Consider the following 21124-nt stretch of genomic DNA (forward strand, 5'->3'; position numbering starts at 1 on the left):
CCTTTAAAGTGTACATATCACTTATTAATGCCATTTGCACTTCTCTCTACACAATGTCAGGGTTGCTTTTACTGTTTTTAACTAACTTTGTTTTTATTTTTCTTAGTTTTTTATCACGGTTGCAAATATAAATTCCTGCACTAACTCATAGTATAAGGCCCTGACTGGGGGCCTGTGGCACTTTTATTTTAACTGTGGCTGAGACTGTACTATTTTTACATCCATCCATTAAAATAAAGCACATCCATGCATTACATGGATTCTGCTTTTTTCTGCTTAGGGTGTAAGCAGAAACACGTTTCACTGTACCCTGCTCTCTGGGACACTAAAAGTAAAAATGATCTGGTCTGGCATTATTTTTTCATGATGTGGTTCTGCTTTGTGCAGTTTACATTTTCCTTATGGATATAAACTCTGGCTTTGAAAATATTTGCATTCATTAAACACTCCAGTGATTTTCTGAAAGGTTTTATATGCTGAGAAAAACATTACTTATACAACCTGACCTTGCTCCCTGTCAGTTACTGAGTAGTTTGTCGGCGCAGCAGCAGTTTAAATTATGTTTAGCAAGCAAAGCAAACAGCGTGGTGAGTTTTTCTTTTGGATTTAAGCAGTGGTATCACTGACTTGTGAATCGAAGCCCCAAAAGATGAAAGTTGTTTGTGTTTCTCTAAAGGAATGAAATGTTAGCTCTCATATGTTGAAAATATGCCATTATACTGTAATAGATGGATGTGATCTATAAGGTGGTCGGCTGGAAATGAGTGATGAACGAGGAATTGCATAACTGTAACTGTGCTTGTTACACTGTGACCCATCCAGTGAGCCTGTGAGGACCTGCGGTTAGTGGGCTTCTCCCGTTTGTTCCATGCTGACAGACATCACAGGTTTCCTTATGTTACTTTAGAAAGGCCGAATCTGTTTTGGGCTTGTGGTGGTGCAGTTAAAGAAGACTGAGTTTGTAGCTTAAGCTTAGATAAAAGTGTCCGTTCCCAGGCTCATGACTGTGGTTGTTGCCCATGTAAAGGGTTAAATGATGTTACTGATATATTATTAATCATAATTATGTTAGTTTTGCACTTACACTGCTAGTGTTGCTCCGAAGCAATGTGACAATAACAAAATAAATACAAATAATTGAAATATCTGCCCTGAGATACATCACAGAATTGTTAGGCCTGTGAAATCACTACACTGTGAAATAATCTGTAAAAGCTGTGAAACAGACTGAGCTATTATAAAGAGTACTTCTGTTTCCGAAGGCATTTGAATGCACCGTTTTTTTCTCTCTTACAGTTCCAAATTGCTTAAAGCAGCTTTACATAGCTACTCTGGCACCACACCGGAAAGCAACAGCGGTTACAATCAGAGGTGCAGTTTTGGATCTCGGTGAATAATGGCCAAAACTATCAAATCCGCTGTGGCAGACACTCTGGAGGACTTGGGAAAGGGGAACTATGAGAAGTTCTGCCACCAGCTTCTGGACCGCAGAGAACCGCCGCGCGTAAAACGCAACAGGGTGGAGGACAAAAGCCGTCTGCAGGTCACAGACGCGCTGGTGTCTATTTTTACTGAGGAGGGGGCTCTGAGGGTGACTCTCGAGATCCTGAAACAGATCGGCTGCAGCGAAGAGGCGAAAGAACTCGGTAAGATCAACGACTGTGATTCTGCAGCCTAAAACCTGCACAGACGGAGGTCAGGGTTTAATGATGGCTGAGTGTTCGGATGCTGCATTTTCACTTTCATTTTTCTTATCTGACCAGAGCCTCTCGATTGTTTTTCAGCGTTTATTTAATAACAGCGAACAGAGTCACTCTTCCATACGTGTCCGAGCCCGTTTTACTCCCGATCTGCAGATTAAAAGTGAAGTCAGCGGGCGCGACCGAGCCTAATTAGAGCAGCTACTTTATGCGCCGTTCGCGTGTAACAATTAGAAATGTGTACGAGGAAACGTTGTGCAGAACCTACACCCGTACAGAAGGACTGCGACCTATTTTCATCGTGAGACTGTGTTGATGTCGTTAACGCTAGCCAGAATGGGGAGATAATGCTGGTATAAGTTCCGCATTTATCGGCTGCCAGAGCATGGAAATGGCAGACCTCTTTGACGTTGATCAGGCACTGGCGCCATGCGCTTGGCGCATGCGCACAGATGCGATTTCCCAGTCCCACGATAAGTCTGGACTTCGACTTCTTGAGTAATAATAATCTTATAAAATGTCCTGATAGCTCTGATGGAGCTGAGGGATACGTCATTCCTCTGTATAAATGTGGAACTGAAGCCATAGTACGTGAGGATCACTTGTTCTTCAAAGCCTGTAACATTACACCCATGTATGATATTTTAATATTACTGTTCGTCTCTGTGTGATCCACTGAAACACCGTCACGGACTCTAACACTGTGTCTTCATTTTTGCAGAGGAAGCTACAGGTGGAAATTCCTCGAAACCTGCTCCCACTGACGGTGAGTTTCTGCGCTGCTTCACCTTTCAAATCAGCCTCGACGGGACGAGGCTGATTTGCTGTTTTCCTTTCTTCTTTACCGACATTTCACAGTATAGACCAGTGCTACGTTTGATTTAGTTTTAATCATAATTTTTGTCTAAATTCTTTTAGCTTTAGTTGACTAAATATCGGAAGATTATCGCAGACTAATTCTAAAGCTAATTCGGTTGATTAAAGTCTGTAAAGGTTTTCTGTGCTCGTACTTTCCTTGACGTCAAATGCGAAATGTGTCCATGTGTCTTCTCTTCTCTTCCAAGCGTCGACATTTTGTCCTGTTTTCACGGGAAACATGGAGCGTGGACGCTTTGTCTGCCCCTCCCATTCTGATTATTGGTGGCAGATCAAATTGTGCGTAAAAGGGGGGCGACTTACTGGATCGCTCCTCCCGCCTCTACACACCATTAATTAATTCTGAATGATTTGTCGTCTCCCCAGAACATTATAGTCCCGTTTTTATTTCCTTGAGTATCTAACCAGTTATTTTCCTCGTGCATCAGTTTTTATTTAACTGAGTGTTAAAATGTGCAACAACACAAACAAAAGAATAAAATGCTCTTACACTAGATCTCTGCTTGTTCCAGCCTCGAGTGCGTCAGCTGGAGCAGCTGGTGGAACCGCAGGCGGTAGGTGAAGACCTCGCCTGTAACTGATCCTGAGTCAAACTAAAACTTCGGACATGGTCAAGCGTAAAAAACAAAAACATGTCCGCTGGATTCACAGAAATTAAGTGTTTCATATTTTGTTGACATGTGCTTTGTTGTGTTCCTACACCCTAACATATGTTTAAATAGCATTAATTAGATTAGATTAGCTGAAAGAGAAGCACGAGGATCAAAGTTTGAAACCTTCAGCCCACCATCAAATCTAAGGCCAGTGAGCCTTATAAGGCCCCATAGATTACCATGAGATCACCATCCTCTGGTGAATGATAATCGAACAGGACCGCCTACCATGTGTTTCTCTTCAGGTTTAAATCGTTTGGATGTTTGGAGGCTGGCAGTGACGAAATAATAACTCGACTAAAATGCGTTAAAGCAACGAGCCGGTTTAGAAAATGTAAGAAGTAGAAAGTACAGATATTTGTTTATAAAGGCAGGGAGTAAAAGTAAAAAGTAGTGAGAAAAAGTAAGACTCGGGTAAAATACATTTGTATTTGTACTTCGTTACTTCTCACCTTTGTGCCCGAGGCCTTGAAACTGCCAAGCAGATGCACTCTCATGCAGCTCCTCATTTCCTGATAATAAAAGAGAAGACTGCAACATTAACTAGATACAATAATCTTTAAATGTCTGGATGAAAAAAGGAAAGATGTCATTTATGTTCTTTTTAAATAGTCGACCAAAAGGAACGAATGTGTTTTTAACATTTAATGAATTTTAATTATGAAATAAATGAATTTTTTAAAGCATTTTGTTATGAAAGCTGAGAATAAAGTAAATAAAATTTTCACATGATAAACAACCCTTAACTTTTTTTTAAATTTCTTTCCCTTTCTTTCTCCAGACAAGAACTTTGTGGACAAACACAGAGTCGAGCTGACCAAGAGAGTGAGCAACATCGCACCCATTTTGGATGAGCTCCTAGACAATGAAGTTATCAACCAAGAAACTTATACCAGAATTAGAGCTCTGTCTACCACTCAGGACAAGATGAGGGAGCTCTACATTGGTCCCCTGCAAGCTGCAGCCTGCAAAAAGATCTTCTATGACATCCTTTTGGCAAATGAGAAATTTCTCGTTAAAGAGCTCAGTGAAAAGGATTAAATGTGTTGAAAAAACAGTTTTTAGACCAAATATAGATCTACCGATATCTACCAGAACATAACATGATTACATTACAAAGGTTTAGATGCCTTTTCTTTGTGGGGGTTTTATTTTACACTTACATTTTTGTAAAAACTGTTCTATGTGTTGCATTTGCTCAGTGGCTCCTTTAATTGATCCATTTTACAGGAAAAACTATGGATATTTGAAAGTTTTATATTAAAAAATGTAAATGTTATATATGTTAAAAATGAATCAGCGATGTCATCAGCCATGTTTTTATCCAAACACGTTTCATCCCAAAACGTAACATATATGTGACAAATCGTCGCTATGTTGCTCGTTCCCAGGCGTGAGAGCGGGTTGAAATTGATAAATGTAAGGTGATGGTTAATGCTAGGGTTAGGGCCGCGAAGAGAATAAAAAGGGGAGTGCTTCAATTAAGAATCCTGAGCGTTCATAAGGACGCAGAGGGGTACCTTTCTCATTACTATGAATCATCTGGGGCCGTGAAGCTGAATGAGTTTTATCCATAAATCATCCAAAGCCTCATTAATCTGTTTTTCAATGTCATCATCTTATTGTAACTTGAAACATAGTGACAAAGATTTACTGTCCTTTAAAAAAAATAAACCAAAATTAAACTCATGTTTTTCTTGTTCATTTTGATGATTAATTAAAACGTTTTATAATTTAATCTTTGAAATAAAATCTTCATTTTTATCAAATGATTTATTCAAATAATAATGCAGTGTACATTATGGAGGGACGGGGGAGGCAGAAAATCAGAATATTCATTCAAAAAATATGATGGTAAAACACTGGGAACAATTTCTGCACAAGATTTTAAATTATGTTTTGCATTTGTTGTCCACATACGCGGACATCCCATTTTGGGTTGTCTCGACCACACTACTAAATTTTGCTCTACAAGGGCCTGATATCCACTTACGGGGACATTATACTGCCACTGTTCTATCGAAATCTAAAACGAATGTGCTCATATGTGAATATCAGGCCATTGTAGAGCAAAATTAGGTAAAAAGATAATTCTTTGTTTTCACATTCATCACGTCCCAATCAAGCGCTCGGGTCTTAGGAAGTTACAGGACTTTTTTCAAAGTGGCTAAACAAACACTTTCAACTCCTTAATCAACTTAATCTGTGAAGATTTGAGCATCAAACTTCACCCAAAGAACCTAAAAAACGAAACACTGAATGAATCACTCTGGCACAACATATGGTCTGAAATCATCTGCTTCTGGACTGCAGAGAAAACGTGAAAAAGGCGCGCGTAATGTTAAAAAAGAGGAAGTAGGGAAAAGCCGGCTGCAGGTCACAGACTTTACCGCGGAGGAGGCGCTTCGGTGGTTCTGGAGATCCTGAAACGAATCGACAGCAGCGCAGAGGTAAGAATCTGCGATTAGTTTCATATTTTAAACCCGACACAAACCGCTGCGCTAGCTCGGTGTCAGGGTTTGAAGACTGAGTGTTAGATTATTGTATCGTACGGAGCGAAACCTAATAATGAGCAACTACTGGAAGGACCGCTGACGTATCCGCACATCTGTACAACAAATAAAGTTTAAAACGGAAGCAAAAATGTTTAAAAAACAAAATAAACAAAAAACTTCCCGCTCGTCTTTGCTCTTCTTTCAGTTTCACTTTCTTCTTCAGAGCCTCTCGATTTTACCCCCCAGTCCCCGTTTATAACAGCTAACAGAGTCACTGATCCTTACACCGTCCGAGAACATTTTGTTCCCAAATCGCAGTTTTAAAACGCAGTTTGGCGAATTTGTGCGAGTTGCCTACAACGTATTTCCACGACGGTGTTTCAGCTTATATTTGTCCCCAGTGTGATTCCACAGTGTTCCAGATGTTGCTTCCGCAGGTTGATCATTTTCACTGCCTCTGACTGCAGATGTCGTGCGGTTTGACAGGATTAAAGACCTCGGATGAAGAAAAACTTTGTGGAATAAGGTGCAGGTTTATGAGAGAGAGAAAGCTAAATAATAAAAATTAAATTAAAAAGCGTAGGTCTCCGCGGCTAAGAGGTTCATGTCCACAGCTCCAGTTTCACATTACAAATGAAAGTCTTGACTTCTTGTGTAATAACAATCATATATAATGTGCTGATGGAGCTGCTTCATTCTTCTGTATAAATGTGGAGCTGAAGCCATTATACGTGACGGCTGTGAGGGTCACTGCGTTTAACCTCCAATAGTTCTTTAATGCCTGTAACATTACACCCATGTATGGTATTTTAATATTACTGCTCTTAGCACCATCACACATTCATCACACATCAAACTCTGTGTCTTCCTCATTTCCGCAGAGAACGCTACAGGTGGACAGTCCTCAAAACGTGGTTCCAGTGACGGTGAGTTCCGTATTGTTTATCAAAATGACGTAGTATGAGCTTAAAATTTAGTCTAAATTATTGTGCCGTGTGCTTTGACAATAGAACTTCAAGAGTGGAAACTCGTCTTTATTGTCCCAAAATACAAAAACAACAGAAAAAAGCCGTAAAACAGTAGACAGTTGTAATCAGCACATTGGTTACTAGGGCAGCGTGCTGTTTTTATTAGCAATGTTTTATTAGCAATAGATCGAATAAAATAAAGAAAAGATAAGATAACCTAATCCTGAAATGAGCTTATCTATGTATGTCCAGTGGAGCCAAATATTAATAACCTAAAGAAGAGCCATGATTTAGTTGGTTTTAATGTTTTATGGTGCATCAGCCCATCGTTTATTGTTTCCAACCAACTGGAAACAAATAAGGTGCACAGTTTTAAATCTGAGCAGCCCTTCATCCTGTGGACAGAAGGAAGTTGTTTATATTCTATCAGTGTAAAACATCATCATCAGTATTTGTAGTGGCGAATTTCTGTCCCAAGCTTCGAAAAAATAATTCTTCCACTTTTTAATGTGAGCTGTGCAGATTTATTTCTGATTCGTACATACAAACAAAAGATGTCACGGTCAAAAAACTATTTGCTGCTACAGCGCACATTTCCATTGCCATCCTGGCTCACTCTAACCTGCTACCACACATGCGCTGTAATGTTTTTCTTACCCGACACAAATTAAACGCGCAGCATTTATTCTCTAACAACATATCATACAAAATTAAACATGTAACATAATAACTGAAACAGTATCAAAAATATTTCTCTATAGATTGGCTCTAACAGTATTAATCAATAGTTTTTCCCCTCTGCTTGTTCCAGCTGGAGCATCTGGTGGATGTACAATGGCAGACGGTAGGTGCAGCATGAAGTCCTCTCCCTGTAACTGATCCTGACTCAAACTATAACTTAGCCTGAGGTCAAGAGTAATGAAAAAAAAAAAGATGTGTGCACTGTGAGGCACAGAAATGAAAATAAGTCTTTGAGACTTTGGTGACGTGCTTTGTGGTGTTCCTGCAGTCTAAAAAGAAGTATCATTTTAGCCAGCTCCTGATTTTAAAGATTATGCTCTCAGCTGTTTGGTCTCCAAAATCAATGAAATGCAGCCAGATGCTGCTCCTTTTCCATTTTTGCTTGTTTCTTCACTTTTCTGTGGTGCTCTGAGTACCTGGTCCGTAACACTGTTCGCCATCTTCCTTTATTCACATAACTGTCTGATCCTTATCTGTCCCTGCATGCCATTGGTCACACGGTGTGCCCATCAAAGCTGCTGGTTGCATGGATTCTCAGCAGGGCTGAGTGGTTGAGGCTGAAGAGTCGGCTTTTGTCATTTGCTACAAAGAATGAGCTCTTTGTGTCGGCTCGTTTGTGAATGACACATCACTAAACCCTAAGTTCGGCTGTGGTGCTGCAGCATGAGGACAGAAATCACTCAAAAATAAATCATAATAATTTCTCTTGTGAGCACAGGTGGCTTCTGTGTAAAGGTTATGATCAGCTGACCGACGCTGCTACTATTTGTGGATTTAGCCAACTGAACTCAGCAGGCTTATAAGCAGATGTTCCATGAGCTGTGATGGCTGATTTCCAATTCAATCAGTTCAATTTTATTTATATGGCACTGAATCAACGATTGCCTCAGTGTTCTTTAGTGTGAAGAATGAAGCTGCTGTTAAGGTGGAATTCAGTATCATTACCTTAAATTTAATTTGGTGTTTGCTGCCCTTGATGTAACCTTGACCATGAGCACCACAGTCTGTTCTGCACAATCCAAAAACAACAACTAAAGCAACCATTCCCAAAGTCAGGAGTGCTGCTGCTAAAAACCCAGGACAGGTCTGGGCTGAGACAAAAATCGGTGGCGGCTCATCATGATGGGTCTGTCTGTCTAAAAAACCTGGACCCCCCATGGCTGACAACCAAGATCACGTGAAGTACCCTCTGAAAGTCGGCTAAAAGATGTGAATGAAGCATCCAGCAGCGAGCGAAACCAGCTCATTAGATTCTCTGTAATAAAAGAGGAAACTGCAACATTAACTTGACTCTTGGAAATTCAGGAAACACAATAATGTTTCAATGTCTGGATGAAAAAAGTGAAAGACATCATTTATGTTCTATTTTTAACATTTAATTAATTTTAATTATGAAATAAGTGTGATTTTTTTAAAGCATTTTGTTATGAAAGCTGAGAATAAAGTGAATAAAATTTTCACATGATAAACAACCGTAAACTTTTATTGTCATTTCTTTCCTTTTTTCTCCAGGAAAGCATTTTGTGGATAAACACAGAGTCCAGCTGATCCAGAGAGTGAGCAACATCGCACCCATTTTGGATGAGCTCCAATACAAGGAAGTTATCGACCAAGAACAATATGACAAAATTAGAGCTCTGCCTACCTCTCAGGACAGGATGAGGGAGCTCTACAGTGGTCCCCTGAAAGCCAGTGCAGCCTGCAAAGACATCTTCTATGAAAGCCTTTTGGCAAATGAGAAATTTCTCGTTGAAGACCTTTCAAAGAAGTAAATGTGTTGGGAAAAAAACCCACATTTTTAGACCAAACGTACACGATCTACCTGAACATAACATGTTTACATTAAAAAGGTGGAGATGTCTTTTCTTTGTGGAAAATTGTTCTGCTATGTGGTGCCTTTGCTCCTCAGTGACTCTCCTTTAATTGATCCATTTTACATGAAACACTTTGGATATTTAAAATTTTTTATATTAAAAATGTAAATTGTATCATTTAAAGATGAACTGACGATGTCATCAGCCATGTTTTTATCCATGACTCAAACTGTCATAAATTTATTTTCAGATTTCATTATCTTCTATAAAGTAAAACATAATGCAAACATTTATTGTCCTTAAAAATAAACCAGAATTAAACTCGAAGAATTCGTTTTAGTGAATAATTAAATTTTATAAATTGACCTTTGAAATGAATAAATAAATATAGTGACATAAACGCAGTGTACGATGTCTGCATCCGAGTTTAAACAATGTTGTCTACTTTTTTCCAACTGGCTAAACAAATATTTAAACACTTTAAAGTCACGATCCTCCTCAATCAACTTACTTTGTAATTAATCTGCAAAGCTTTGAGCATCAGACTTCACCTAAAGTACCTAAAATGAAATCAGGATCATTTACATGATGTCACTGGCCTTAATTACTGATTCATTAATGTGTGTATTAGCCTTTTGTTGCAGCTGATTTGAATTTGTTATATAGGTGACTGTATCTATATTCAAACTGAACATATTTTTAAATTTGCATTTTTTAAATGTAAAACGACCCTCAGGACTCTCCTCTGGCATCAAGTAAAATGTCAGATTTTAAATTCTAGTGTAATGAGTATTGCACTGTGCCTGTCTGCAGTAAAAAGGGTTTGAATGATGAGCCAATAATATCTACCTGAGCTTCCCAAAACAAGATATCAAACACGGTTTAGAAATCAAACATAACTCTACTTTTCTCCTCCCTCTTCTTTGAACCTGTTTTCTAGTTTTTCTAGAGGCAAAGTCATTTATTGCATCATTGCAAGAAATATGATGTCCACTCGTCTCCTGTGCCACTGAAGATATCAAGTAGTTATTTATTCACTCGAGCTTGGAACTCCGTTCTGTGGATACAATGAAGTTATCATTGCTTTGGGGAATTCGGGAAGGCTCTCCATCTCTGTAGGCAGCGCATTTCCATCAATATCAGCCTCTTTTCTGGTTTGCACCCTGTTCTGGTCGAGTACGACGGCTTCAGTCTTCATTTGTTCACATATCTCTTTTACTGAGACCTGTGCATCTTTGAAATGTGTTGCCCCATAACTGATTACATGTTCTTTGCTTTTCTGAGTGAAACAAACAAATGAAATAAGATATAATATTATGCACATATATATAGTATGTATATATTTAATTTTGTTTTGATCACTGATATTGAAACCATTTTTTTAATTAGGCTAGTGAAGTTGTTGTTGGTTTCTTATCAGTTGCACTTCTCCATGGATGGTGCTATCAACAGCCGCCTACTGTGAGTGTGAGGTCTTGTTACTATGCTGGTACTGCTGTTGACGGTGCTGCAGCAGCAGTCCCTACAGCTAACATGTTGGTTAATTTGACACATTTTGCTTTATGTATATTAATTTTTTAGAGCAGCAGACCCAGACTTCAAACACAGGTTTTGGAGAACCTGTTTGGCTTCTATGCCTTGTCCAAGCCGCTGTTTATATTTATGTTTAACACAGAGAGAGAAGCTCAATTGTTTGAATTTATTTACAATTACAGTTTTCAAAAAATTCTGACCGTAAACAGCTTTCAAAGCTTTGATATTATTTGAGAATATATATCAGGTGATGGAATTTAATTTAAAGGTTTCTATGTCCCATTGAGCTATTTGCACTAACTAGTGACAGTATAAAGGTAACACAGTCGTAATTTTGATCTCAAATTTCTGAGAGAAATAACTGAATTTAAAACATGGCAGACCTCAGGCCAGATTTAATTGGTAGACATATATGCATGCAATATGAAATTTATTATCCCAGATAGTCTAAGGAGCAAGGGCGTAGATTTGGCATGGACGGAAGGGACATGTCCCCACCAATAATCAGCGATTATTGAATTGTCCTCACCAATAACCTTGGCTCATGTGATTAGGTAGAGGATCATCAGGGGGTCCTTCGTCCGTCTTTGGGGGGAAACTCCCACTGGGTTTAAATCTGGGACTCTCCACCATTTGATCCTAGAACTGAAGAAGCTTCTTGGATGAGAGGTGACACGTCTTCAAGCAACTTAAAGAAGTCCAGACACTTTTCTTTCCAAGCTCCTTAGACTACGATGACCTGGATGACTGGGAACCTTCACAGACAATAATAATAATAGTGAATACACAGCAAGGTCTTCACACTGTGAATGCTCAGGCCCTCGTTACTAAATGTATCTGTGGTTTAGGTGATCATCAGAAAAATCATACATTATCATAGAAATGCCTAATGTAATTGCTAAAAAAAAGTCTTAGTGTGGAAATGATATATTTTCTTTATAAATGTTGGCTTTTTTATCTTTAAGTTTTTAGAGAAAACATGATTTAAATGTCTTTAATTAGTTTTAATATTTAAAACAGCAACAGAAACATTAATATTTAATTTTTCTTTATGAATGTTTGAATTTTCCAGGTTGCAACAATGGCAGCTGTTAAAGATCTGCTTCTAGAAACACGGGAGGATTTGAGTGATCAGGGTCTCAAGGAGTTCATGTGGTTCCTGCAGTTCACATGTTTTCAGAGGGGCCTTCCACAATTCCCACCGAGTACAAACAGAAAACATATAGTGAACGCGATGGTGCAAACATGTGGCCAACAGTCTGTGGAGGTAACCATTGATGTTTTCAGGGACATGCAGAGAACTGATCTGGTGCAGAGGCTGTCAGAGAGCAGCTCAGGACTCAAAGGTAAGAGAATAATTATCCCTAATAAAAAAATTTATCAAGAGTTGATTCAAAATCTTTGACCCAAGTCACAAAAACTGAACAATGGAAGTTTTTTTGTCTTCCTGAAAGAAGGCAGGAGGATTTTTTTCACTGAAGTGTTTAATAATAGATATTGTTAAATAAAACACAGACATTAATATTAAGATTACAAACGACTAAATTCTTTCCTTACACACTTAATTGTTTTCTGATCATTAACCCTGACGTTAAATAAGTTATGAATGGATTTAAGGTGGGCGACAGACACTAGACAGACAATCATTGTGGAGCCTAAAGAGAACAAATGAAGTAATAGATAGATGAGGTGTTGTTCACAGCCGGCACCTTTCTAACTTTGCCAGCATCAGCTTTAAAATCTGTACCTGATCCTGAGAGTTGTTGTTGTGGCGGCTGAAAAGCTGCAGCCGTGTGTGTTTGTAACAGCAACCGAGTGTAAGTATGAATAAAGATTGTGCTGAAAAGCATTAAACTGTGGACGAGTCTGCTGTGGAGCTGCTACACTTTCTTTTCTCATGGTAACCATGATATTGTAATATTTCTCCCAGAGAAACTTTGTGGATGAATGCTGGGCTGCGCTGAGCCAGAAAGTGAGTAATATCACCTATGACTGTATTTAAATGATGCAGCGTTCACTGAACATGTTCAGTTTAAAAAACTCCTACATGTAGAAAAGATAAACAGAAAGATTAAATTCATCAGGTTGGAATAAATGTTAATCAGGTGTGTAATTATCACTTACATCATTTGCTTGTAACTGTGTCTGGTGTAATCTAAACATTTATGAAACGTTGATGAGATGGAAAAAAAACCTGGAGAAAAGTCGCATTTACCTTTTTTTTCTCAGGTAGAAAGGTTGGCGTCTGTTATTGAGCTGATTTTGGAAACCCTGGCTGGTCTGAGTTACTGGGAACTTGAGGTTTTCAAGGAAGTCCTGCGTAAAATTCATTACAAACATTAGTCAGACATCCAAAGAATCATCTACATGAGGACAGACCTGCAGGACACGGTGTTTTTCATGGTCCTGACTTACGGTGAGCGGTCAGTGGAGGAGACCATGGAGGGTTTAAACGAGATGAAGGGGACTGATCTGGCTCAGAGGCCGTCAGACTGCAGCCCAGAACCCAAAAGTAAGACAACAAAGATGAAATAAGTTAAATGAACTATGGTGGTTAAGATGTCTCATAAGTAAAGTTTTTGTCTTTCATAAAAATATTGTAGAGAAAAGACAGATTGTTGTCCAAATCAGAATTTATGAGTGTTCAAGGAACAAAAAAATGACAAAAAGTGACTCCTTCAGTCTGAGAGACTGAATAACACAAACAGTGTCTATCATAGTTGAGCTTTAAATGTAATGTTGAAGATTATACAACTGTTAGTTGGTAAGTAAGTCTCTTGTGAGTGACTTTGAGCACTTTTCTCCTCAGAGAAACACTCTGTGGATGAACGACGCTCTGCACTGATCCACAAAGTGAGTCATGTCACATCTCTGATTCAGTACAAGACAGCAGGCTGAAAGTCAGAGGACTAAAGTATCATCAGTTCTCATGTTGAGTCATTTTTCTCACGATTTCTGCTTTTTTGTGATTATGAGAAATCATACTGAACTTTCTAAAAGAGCTTATTTGGATAAAATGGATAAATAAATAAATGTCCTGCAAATTGAATGACTTTTCCAGGTGGCAATGGTGGCAGCTGTGAAACAACTGCTTTTGGAAGCTTTGAATGATTTGAGCTCGAGGAGTTCAAGAGATTCCTGGAGTCAATTTTTATTTGGATGAGTCCATCATCAACCAGAGCAGATGTAGTGAATCTGATGGTGGATGAACTTGGTCATCAGTCTGTGGAGGTGACCAGAGAAGTTTTCATGCACATGAACAGAACTGATCTGGTGCAGAAGTTACCAGAGAGCAGCTCAGCATCCAGAGGTAAGACCAACATGCATGAGTGTAAACTCTGTGTCATCAACAGGTTTTTGTGTTGGTGGTGTCATGGTGGTGCAGTGGTTAGCACTGTGTCCTCACAGCATGAAGGTTGTGTGTTTGAGCCTCCTGGTTGGCTGGAACCTTTCTGTGTGGAGTTTGCATGTTCTCCCTGTGCCTGCATGCTTTTCCTCAGAGTGCTCTGGTTTCCAGTCCAAACACATGCTTGTTGGCTTTATTGCTGGTTCTAAATTAAATGTGGGTGTGAAAGGTTGTCTGTCTGTTTAAAACCTGAGGTGGACAGGTGTACCCTCTCTCATTATCACAGCTGGGAACCCCCAGTTACTTTGGTTGGACAGGATGGAGGGTTTCTTTGTTGGGTTCTTATGTCATTTTATTTAGTTTCACATGATTTTCTCTTTTAAATCATCTGTGTCGTCTGAAGGCTGATTCTACTTGGATGTGTGATGATGTTTGAATCCTCAGAGTTGATGGTAAATGTCTTTCCTCCTCAGAGAAACACTCTGTGGATGAACATGGAGCTGCACTGTTGAAGAGAGTGAGTGTGACTTTAACTCAGCTTTCATTCAGTAGATTCAGGCTGTAAATCATCCTCATCTTGAACATTAAACACGATGAAACAGACGAAGCATCTCTGAAACTGGATGCTTCTCACAGTGTTAATGTGGAGTCTGCAGCAATAATGTTTCCACTGACGACAGAGTGAAGGACTCCGCCCTCAAACCAGCGTTCGTCCCTGTACCATTGTTAATTCAGTGGGTTGGTTTCGCCCCCTGTCGAACCTCCAGGAAACGTTGACAGTTTAGTGAATAACAGAAACACACAGTATTAAAGATTTATACCGTCTGTGGTAAATTACAGCTTAAGAGTGTTCAGTCAGACATAAGTAGCTCTAGTTAGCATGTGAATGTGATGCTTACTTTGGATTATGGAACTTTTTATTATTATTAACGGATTCAGTATTTATTAAACTCGGTGTATCCGTTGTTGCTTTGGAGATGCAGAGACTGATTAAAGAGACACGACGTCACTCTTTCTACTCATACCTGAGCCAAAGGTAACGTTGATGGAAAGGCGGTAACATCTATTTCAACTCGGTTTATTTCTATGGCGCAAAATTAGAACAACAGTCGCATCAAGGCGCCTCCGTTATTCAGGCGGGCTGACAGCTGGGAGGAGAGAGACGCAGAAAAGCGGAAGTTTTTCCGCCTCAGCGTTTACAGAAAGTGAGAGAAAGCAGCGGGAGAACAGTGCCTCACACTAAGCTGCTTCACAAACACTGAAGAATGATTTTCCATCAGCAGTGATTCCAGGTGTTCACATTTTACATGAAGTATTGAAGGTAAGCGCGGCATTAAGTTCTGCTTCCTCCTGGAAGTTCACATTCGTAGTCCTGCTTCCTTGTTAGGGGAGTGCGAAGGCCCTCTATCTGCTCTGTTTCTTATTATTATTATTATTATTATTATTATTATTATATTATTATTATTATTATTATTATTATTATTCAGGCAAAACAAGGGCCTGTTTGAGGGCCTAAACATACTCAAAAACTCAGGAGGTTTTGCACACGCATCAGGTCTGGTGAAAAATTTCGTATTTTAATGGTTTTACATATGAGCATTGGAAAATGGCTCCGTAGCGCCACCTATTTGGGGTTTGATAACCTTCATATTTGGTCAGTGTCAACTACACACCCGGGCCATGTTAAACTGCGGAGCTTTTGAGTTTTCGGGACACTTTGGGGTACAGTATAGTGATGGGTGACATCTGCAACCTCAAATTTCTCCAGGAAAGACTTTTTTTTTTGTGTCCCGTTTGGATCTTTAGCCATCAGAATTGTTGCCTGAAGGCCAAGAAAGATGCTTTACTTTACCAATTGGATCATCATAGCCTTGCCATATTTGTCCATTTGATTGACCTTCATTATAATTATGTATTTATTTTATTTTTGGTTGTTACAGACGGGACAGACATGACTGGGGGATAGGACAGGGAGAAAGAATGAAAGAAAGAGAGGGAGAGAAAGAGTTTTTATTTTAACCTGGATCACCTGTTGAGAAAGAAAAAAGAAAACAAGCAGAAGAAGACGAGAGCAATAGAATAAACAACATCATGATGATCTATGTGAATATAACAGTAAATACTAAATGTTAAACATTATTGTGCAGCAGTAAGATCGACAGCGCACAGTGTGCTTTGAGGTAGGAGCCAAAAAGGGTGTAGTTTGTGTGTGTGAGTCCCCGTGTGTACACCTGTCAGCATGGACACGCTTGTTTTTAAAAGGCTTCTTCATGTAAGTAAATTGTCAGTGGTGTGTGACATTTTTAAATACGATGAAGGAATACAAGACAGTCAAAAGGAGTTTTATAGAGCTACGTGCACGGGTGAGTGATCGAGTGATACTCACACCCGAGGCTTTGCAGTCAGATTTATTTATACCAAGAGACAGTTGCATAGCATTTCCTGTTTTTCAAGCTTACTTATTAGCGTGTGTGTGTGTGTGTGTGTGTGTGTGTGTGTGTGTGTGTGTGTGTGTGTGACAGGATGTAATGGCATGTGATACAAAAATATATGAACATTTTAATACATTTGAAAGCTTTATAACGGAGGTATCTTTTAATAATAGACATCTGCAGTTTAAACTTAAAAGTTACTTCTATCATAAATAAAAGCCTTGTTGAGAATTAAAGTGTTTCTCACCTGTGAGAATCTAGAGGGCTTTTAATTTGAAAGAGTTTGTATAAACCAGGGGTGGGCAATTCATTGTCGCAAGGAGGCACATTTGAAAACGAGACTGCCTCCACCCCAGAGAGAAGGGTTACATCTCCTGGGTCTAGGTGCGGCTTGCCCCTCTGAGGGCGGGGGGTACCTGGACCTGGGATATAGAGTATGTTTGGGGAGTGCGACTGTCTGTGCAGTGTCTATTTGTGTCTGTCTACACGTTGGGTGAGTGCCGAGTATTTGGTTGTGCATATGGGGTGGGAATGCAGGTTTGTGTCCGTGTGCGCCTGTTCGTCTGCGTCTATAAGACCCAACCTCTCTGGGTACATCTCAGGCCCTCCAAAGTACGGACGCCTATCTCCCCTCACCACACTCCCTGCCGGTGGCTGATGCCCTGTGTGTTGGGGGTTGGTGGTTTCTAGTTTATTGTGATGGTGCTGTTTTTATTATGTTGCTCTTTTTTTTTTGTTTTCTTTCTCTTCTGTTTTTTTTTTCTCCATACAGGTGATCCAGGCGTTTTGTTTGTTTTTCTTTCTTTCTTCCCCCTTCTCACCGTCTCTTCTCCCCTTTGGTTTTCTTTCTCTCCCTCTCTTTCTTCCATTCTTTCTCCCTGTCCTATCCCCCAGTCATGTCTGTCCCGTTTGTAGCAACTGAAAATAAAATAAATACATAATTATAATAAAGGTCAATCAAATGGACCAATATGGCAAGGCCACGATGATCCACTTGGTAAAACAAATCCACTTGGCATCTTTCTTGGCCTTCAGACAACAATTCTGATGGCTAAAGATCCAAACGGGACACACAAAAAAAAAAAGAAAAGAAAACGAGACTGTTGTGGAGGGCCTTTCCAACAAGCTGAACTCAAACTCACACACACGCTGCTGTGGGTTGCATGTTTTTATTACACAATTTTACTCAAGGTTCAAGCTGATGTTTGACGTTCACGTCCAATCACAGTTTTCATTTGGGTGATAGAAAAGTAACAAACGTCCATGTCAGTAATGTTGTCATTAGTGAAATACAAAGCAGTCCGTTTCCATCCATCAAATGAACAAACAGCAGACATGCTGTCCTTCATGTATAATATGATTTCTTCATTTTCCAGGTGGTAACTATGACGACTAAGAAGCTGCTCATTGAAACACTGAACCAGTTGAGTCCAGAGGACTTTGCTGAGTTCAAGTCACTCACTGAACTGGAGAAAGATCTATCATCCAAGCCAAGGGGCCGACTGAAAACAGCAAACACACAGGATGTAGTGGAGCTGATGGAGGAGATGTACAGAGGAAAGAGTGTGGAGGAGACCAGAAAGGCTTTAATGAAGATGAACAGGACTGATCTGGTGCAGAGATTATCAGGTATCACCTCATGAAACGCAAATAAGACAACAAAGACACAAGCTCAGTTACAGTATTTTGATCAGATCAGAACAAAAACATCCAACATCATTCAACATGGTTGGAAAGTCTTCAAGCAGCTCTACAGGTTATAATTATGTCACTATTAACCCTCATCATACTGACTGAAGTCTGTGGTAGATTTTTGTCATACCTCACAGATGTGTTTTTTTCTGTCATTTAAATTTTTAATGAATTTGTCAGTTTGTTGCTAATGTTTCACACAATTTTCTATTTCTGCTTTGATTGGTGCTTCTTTAAAAATACAAATGTTTGTAGGTGTCAGAGGACTCCAGTCAAACAATTCCACCTTTACAGTTTTAATAAATGGGACTTATTAACTGTATTGTGAATTTATTCAGTTGCAGCTGGTCCTAAATTAAAGTAACACACAGTATCTAGTATCTGTCAGTGTTTATAAAGAAGAAAGACTCAGATGCCATCACTGCCTTCATCGTCTGGATGGGGAACTTTCCAGACTAGAAGTCATCAGAATGTTGGAGACGTAGCTGCATCTACTGTACCTGAGAGAGCTGGAGTTCTCTGGTCACGCAACCCATATCAAGGAAGCATGTAACAGACACGCATGTGCAGCACGCTTTGGAGAGACAAAGCGCTTCATGGAGTCACGACCTCCAGCTCTCACTGGGGCAGTTTGAATCTGAATGTGCAACAAGTGGGTGAAAGTAGCACCTCCAAGTTTTAGGCCATGGTTCTCAGCTGGTAAAGGGTGGAGTGCTCACTCCAGGTCACGGACGAGTTCCCCCATTTGGAGGTGTTTAAGTATCTAAGGGAGTTCACAGGGGAGGGGAGAGTGGAGCAGGAGATTGACAGATAGATTAGTGCTGTGTTTGCAGTGATGTGGATGCTCTGCTGATCTGCCCTGGTGAGGAGAGAGCGGGCCCTGATGTTTTAGATTTGTAGGTGGAGCTATGTTCCTGCCCATGCATATGGTCACAAGCTCTGAGGACTGAAAGAATGAGATTATGGATACAAACAGAAATGAGTTTCCTTTAAGTCTATCTGGGAATGTCCTACCAGGAGGAGGCTGCTGGACAGATCTAGACATGTCTGGCTGATCCTCTGAGTCTTATCCAGTAGATAATGCAGGGTTCTGGAGCCGATGTAGGTGAGGGGACTGGTCCAGCCTCACTGCCTTGACATGCAAGTGTCTGCCCTACTTTCCCTGATATGAAGAAACCTGAGTAGCCTTGCAGGTCAAATCTCTCTAATCTCTGGTCCAAAGGGCCAGGACTGTCCAGGACTGTCCGCTGAAGTCCATCGAGGATGTTTTGAGGAGAGGATGTTGTCTAACCTAACGTTCATCATGGACAGCACCTCCCACTGTCACGGTCCTGGGTCGGTGAGCCAGTGTTTTGAGTTTTGTACTTTTGTTTTCTTAGGATGATTGTGTTTTGGGTTTTACTTTGTACTTCTAGCTCTTCTGTTCTCCTTGGATTGAGAGTTCTACTGCTTAGGTTTGGGTCCCTGTACCCCCATGCTCTGTGTAGTTTACTTCTGTCCTCGTGTTTGCCTTCTCGTTCCCCAGTCAGTAGTGTCTGACTGGGGAATAATAAGAGAACAGCACCACCAAGGCTGGAGACAGAGCAATACTGGAAGAGCATATGGGAGAAGGACGCAACCTATAACGGCAATGCTCAGTGGCTAGTGGATCTGAGGGCAGACCATAGCGACCTCCCTGAACAGGGTCCAGTAACCATCACAGTGGCAGATATCCAAGAAAGGGTCTCCAGTATGAAGAGTTGGACAGCACCAGGGCCCGACATGGTTCACGCCTACTGGCTGAAGAAGCTGACTGCACTCCACGAGCGTCTGGCAGCACAAATGAACCAGCTGCTAGTTAACGAGGGACACCCGGAATGGCTAACCGAAGGTCGGACGTTCCTGATCCCCAAGGACCCCAAGAAGGGACCGGTCCCCTCCAACTACCGACCAATAACCTGCCTCAGTACTACATGGAAGCTCCTGTCAGGCATCATATCGGCTAAGATGAACAGGCACATGGGTCAATACATGAGCGGGACACAGAAAGGACTTGGCAAGAATACCAGAGGCGCAAAACACCAGCTACTGGTAGACAGAACAGTCAGCCAGACTGACCAACCTGTGCACTGCCTGGATTGATTACAATTATTATGACTCAATGCCCCACAGCTGGATACTGGAATGCCTAGAATTGTACAAGATCAATGGGACCCTAAGAGCCTTCATTAGGAACTCAATGGGGATGTGGCGTACAACACTAGAGGCCAACTCCAAGCCCATAGCACAAGTCACCATCAAGTGTGGGATCTAACGAGGAGATGCTCTGTCCCCACTGCTGTTCTGCATAGGCCTGAACCCCCTCAGTGAGATCATTAACAAGACTGGCTACGGATACCGACTACGGAACGGAGCAGTTGTCAGCCACCTCCTGTACATGGATGACATCAAGCTGTATGCCAAGAGTGAACGAGACATCGATTCACTGATCCACACTACCAGGCTATACAGCAATGACATTGGAATGTCGTTCGGGCTGGAGAAGTGTAGTCAGATGGTAACAAAGAGAGGGAAGGTAGTCAGAACTGAGGGAACTGAACTACCAGAAGGCAACATTGCAGACATAGAGGACAGTTACAAGTACCTGGGGATCCCGCAGGCAAATGGGAACCATGAAGAGGCCGCTAGAAAGGCTGCAACCACCAAGTACCTGCAGAGGGTCAGGCAAGTCCTGAGGAGTCAGCTGAATGGTAAGAACAAGATCCTGGCCATCAACACCTACACCCTGCCCGTGATCAGGTACCCTGCTGGGGTAATAGGCTGGCCAAAGGAGGAGATAGAAGCCACTGACATCTTGGTGGCGCTGTCACTTGGTGTTCGCTCGCTCTGTGGTAG

General features: G+C 40.7%; 2 protein-coding genes and 1 long non-coding RNA gene across 8 annotated transcripts in view; all 3 read left to right on the plus strand.

The window, feature by feature from the left end:
- The first annotated feature begins 1293 nt into the window (after positions 1–1293).
- LOC146699442 (apoptosis-associated speck-like protein containing a CARD) lies at positions 1294–9538 on the plus strand. Of its 5 annotated transcripts, none has more exons than XM_085472381.1 (4): positions 1294–1646; positions 2422–2466; positions 7504–7536; positions 8946–9538. In XM_085472381.1, exons 1-4 carry the CDS (start codon positions 1397–1399, stop codon positions 9203–9205), a joined length of 588 nt encoding a protein of 195 aa, XP_085328507.1. In that variant the 5' UTR covers positions 1294–1396; the 3' UTR covers positions 9206–9538. The 5 variants fall into 5 exon arrangements, with proteins under 5 accessions (XP_085328507.1, XP_085328503.1, XP_085328504.1 ...); XM_085472377.1 differs by lacking the exons at positions 7504–7536; positions 8946–9538 and adding exons at positions 3089–3130; positions 4011–4918; XM_085472380.1 differs by lacking the exons at positions 1294–1646; positions 2422–2466 and adding exons at positions 5595–5679; positions 6606–6650.
- A 4409-nt stretch (positions 9539–13947) lies between these two features.
- Positions 13948–14644, plus strand: LOC146699443 (uncharacterized). The gene is made up of 2 exons (XR_014922828.1): positions 13948–14090; positions 14600–14644. It is a non-coding gene; the product is annotated as an uncharacterized LOC146699443 (long non-coding RNA).
- A 259-nt stretch (positions 14645–14903) lies between these two features.
- The window catches only part of LOC146699444 (apoptosis-associated speck-like protein containing a CARD), a 59815-nt gene continuing 53594 nt past the window's right edge, over positions 14904–21124 (plus strand). For both annotated transcript variants that reach the window (XM_085472366.1, XM_085472367.1), the window contains exons 1-2: positions 14904–15447; positions 17935–18187. In XM_085472366.1, coding sequence (XP_085328492.1) covers positions 17944–18187 — 244 coding nt within the window. In that variant the 5' untranslated portion in view covers positions 14904–15447; positions 17935–17943. The remainder of the gene's footprint in view (positions 15448–17934; positions 18188–21124) is intronic.

Source organism: Copadichromis virginalis, linkage group LG11 (assembly GCF_057382275.1).
Source record: "Copadichromis virginalis isolate Kocher_CV1m ecotype Utaka linkage group LG11, C_Virginalis_male_GT1.1, whole genome shotgun sequence".
In the NCBI taxonomy this organism is placed as follows: Eukaryota; Metazoa; Chordata; class Actinopteri; order Cichliformes; family Cichlidae; genus Copadichromis; species Copadichromis virginalis.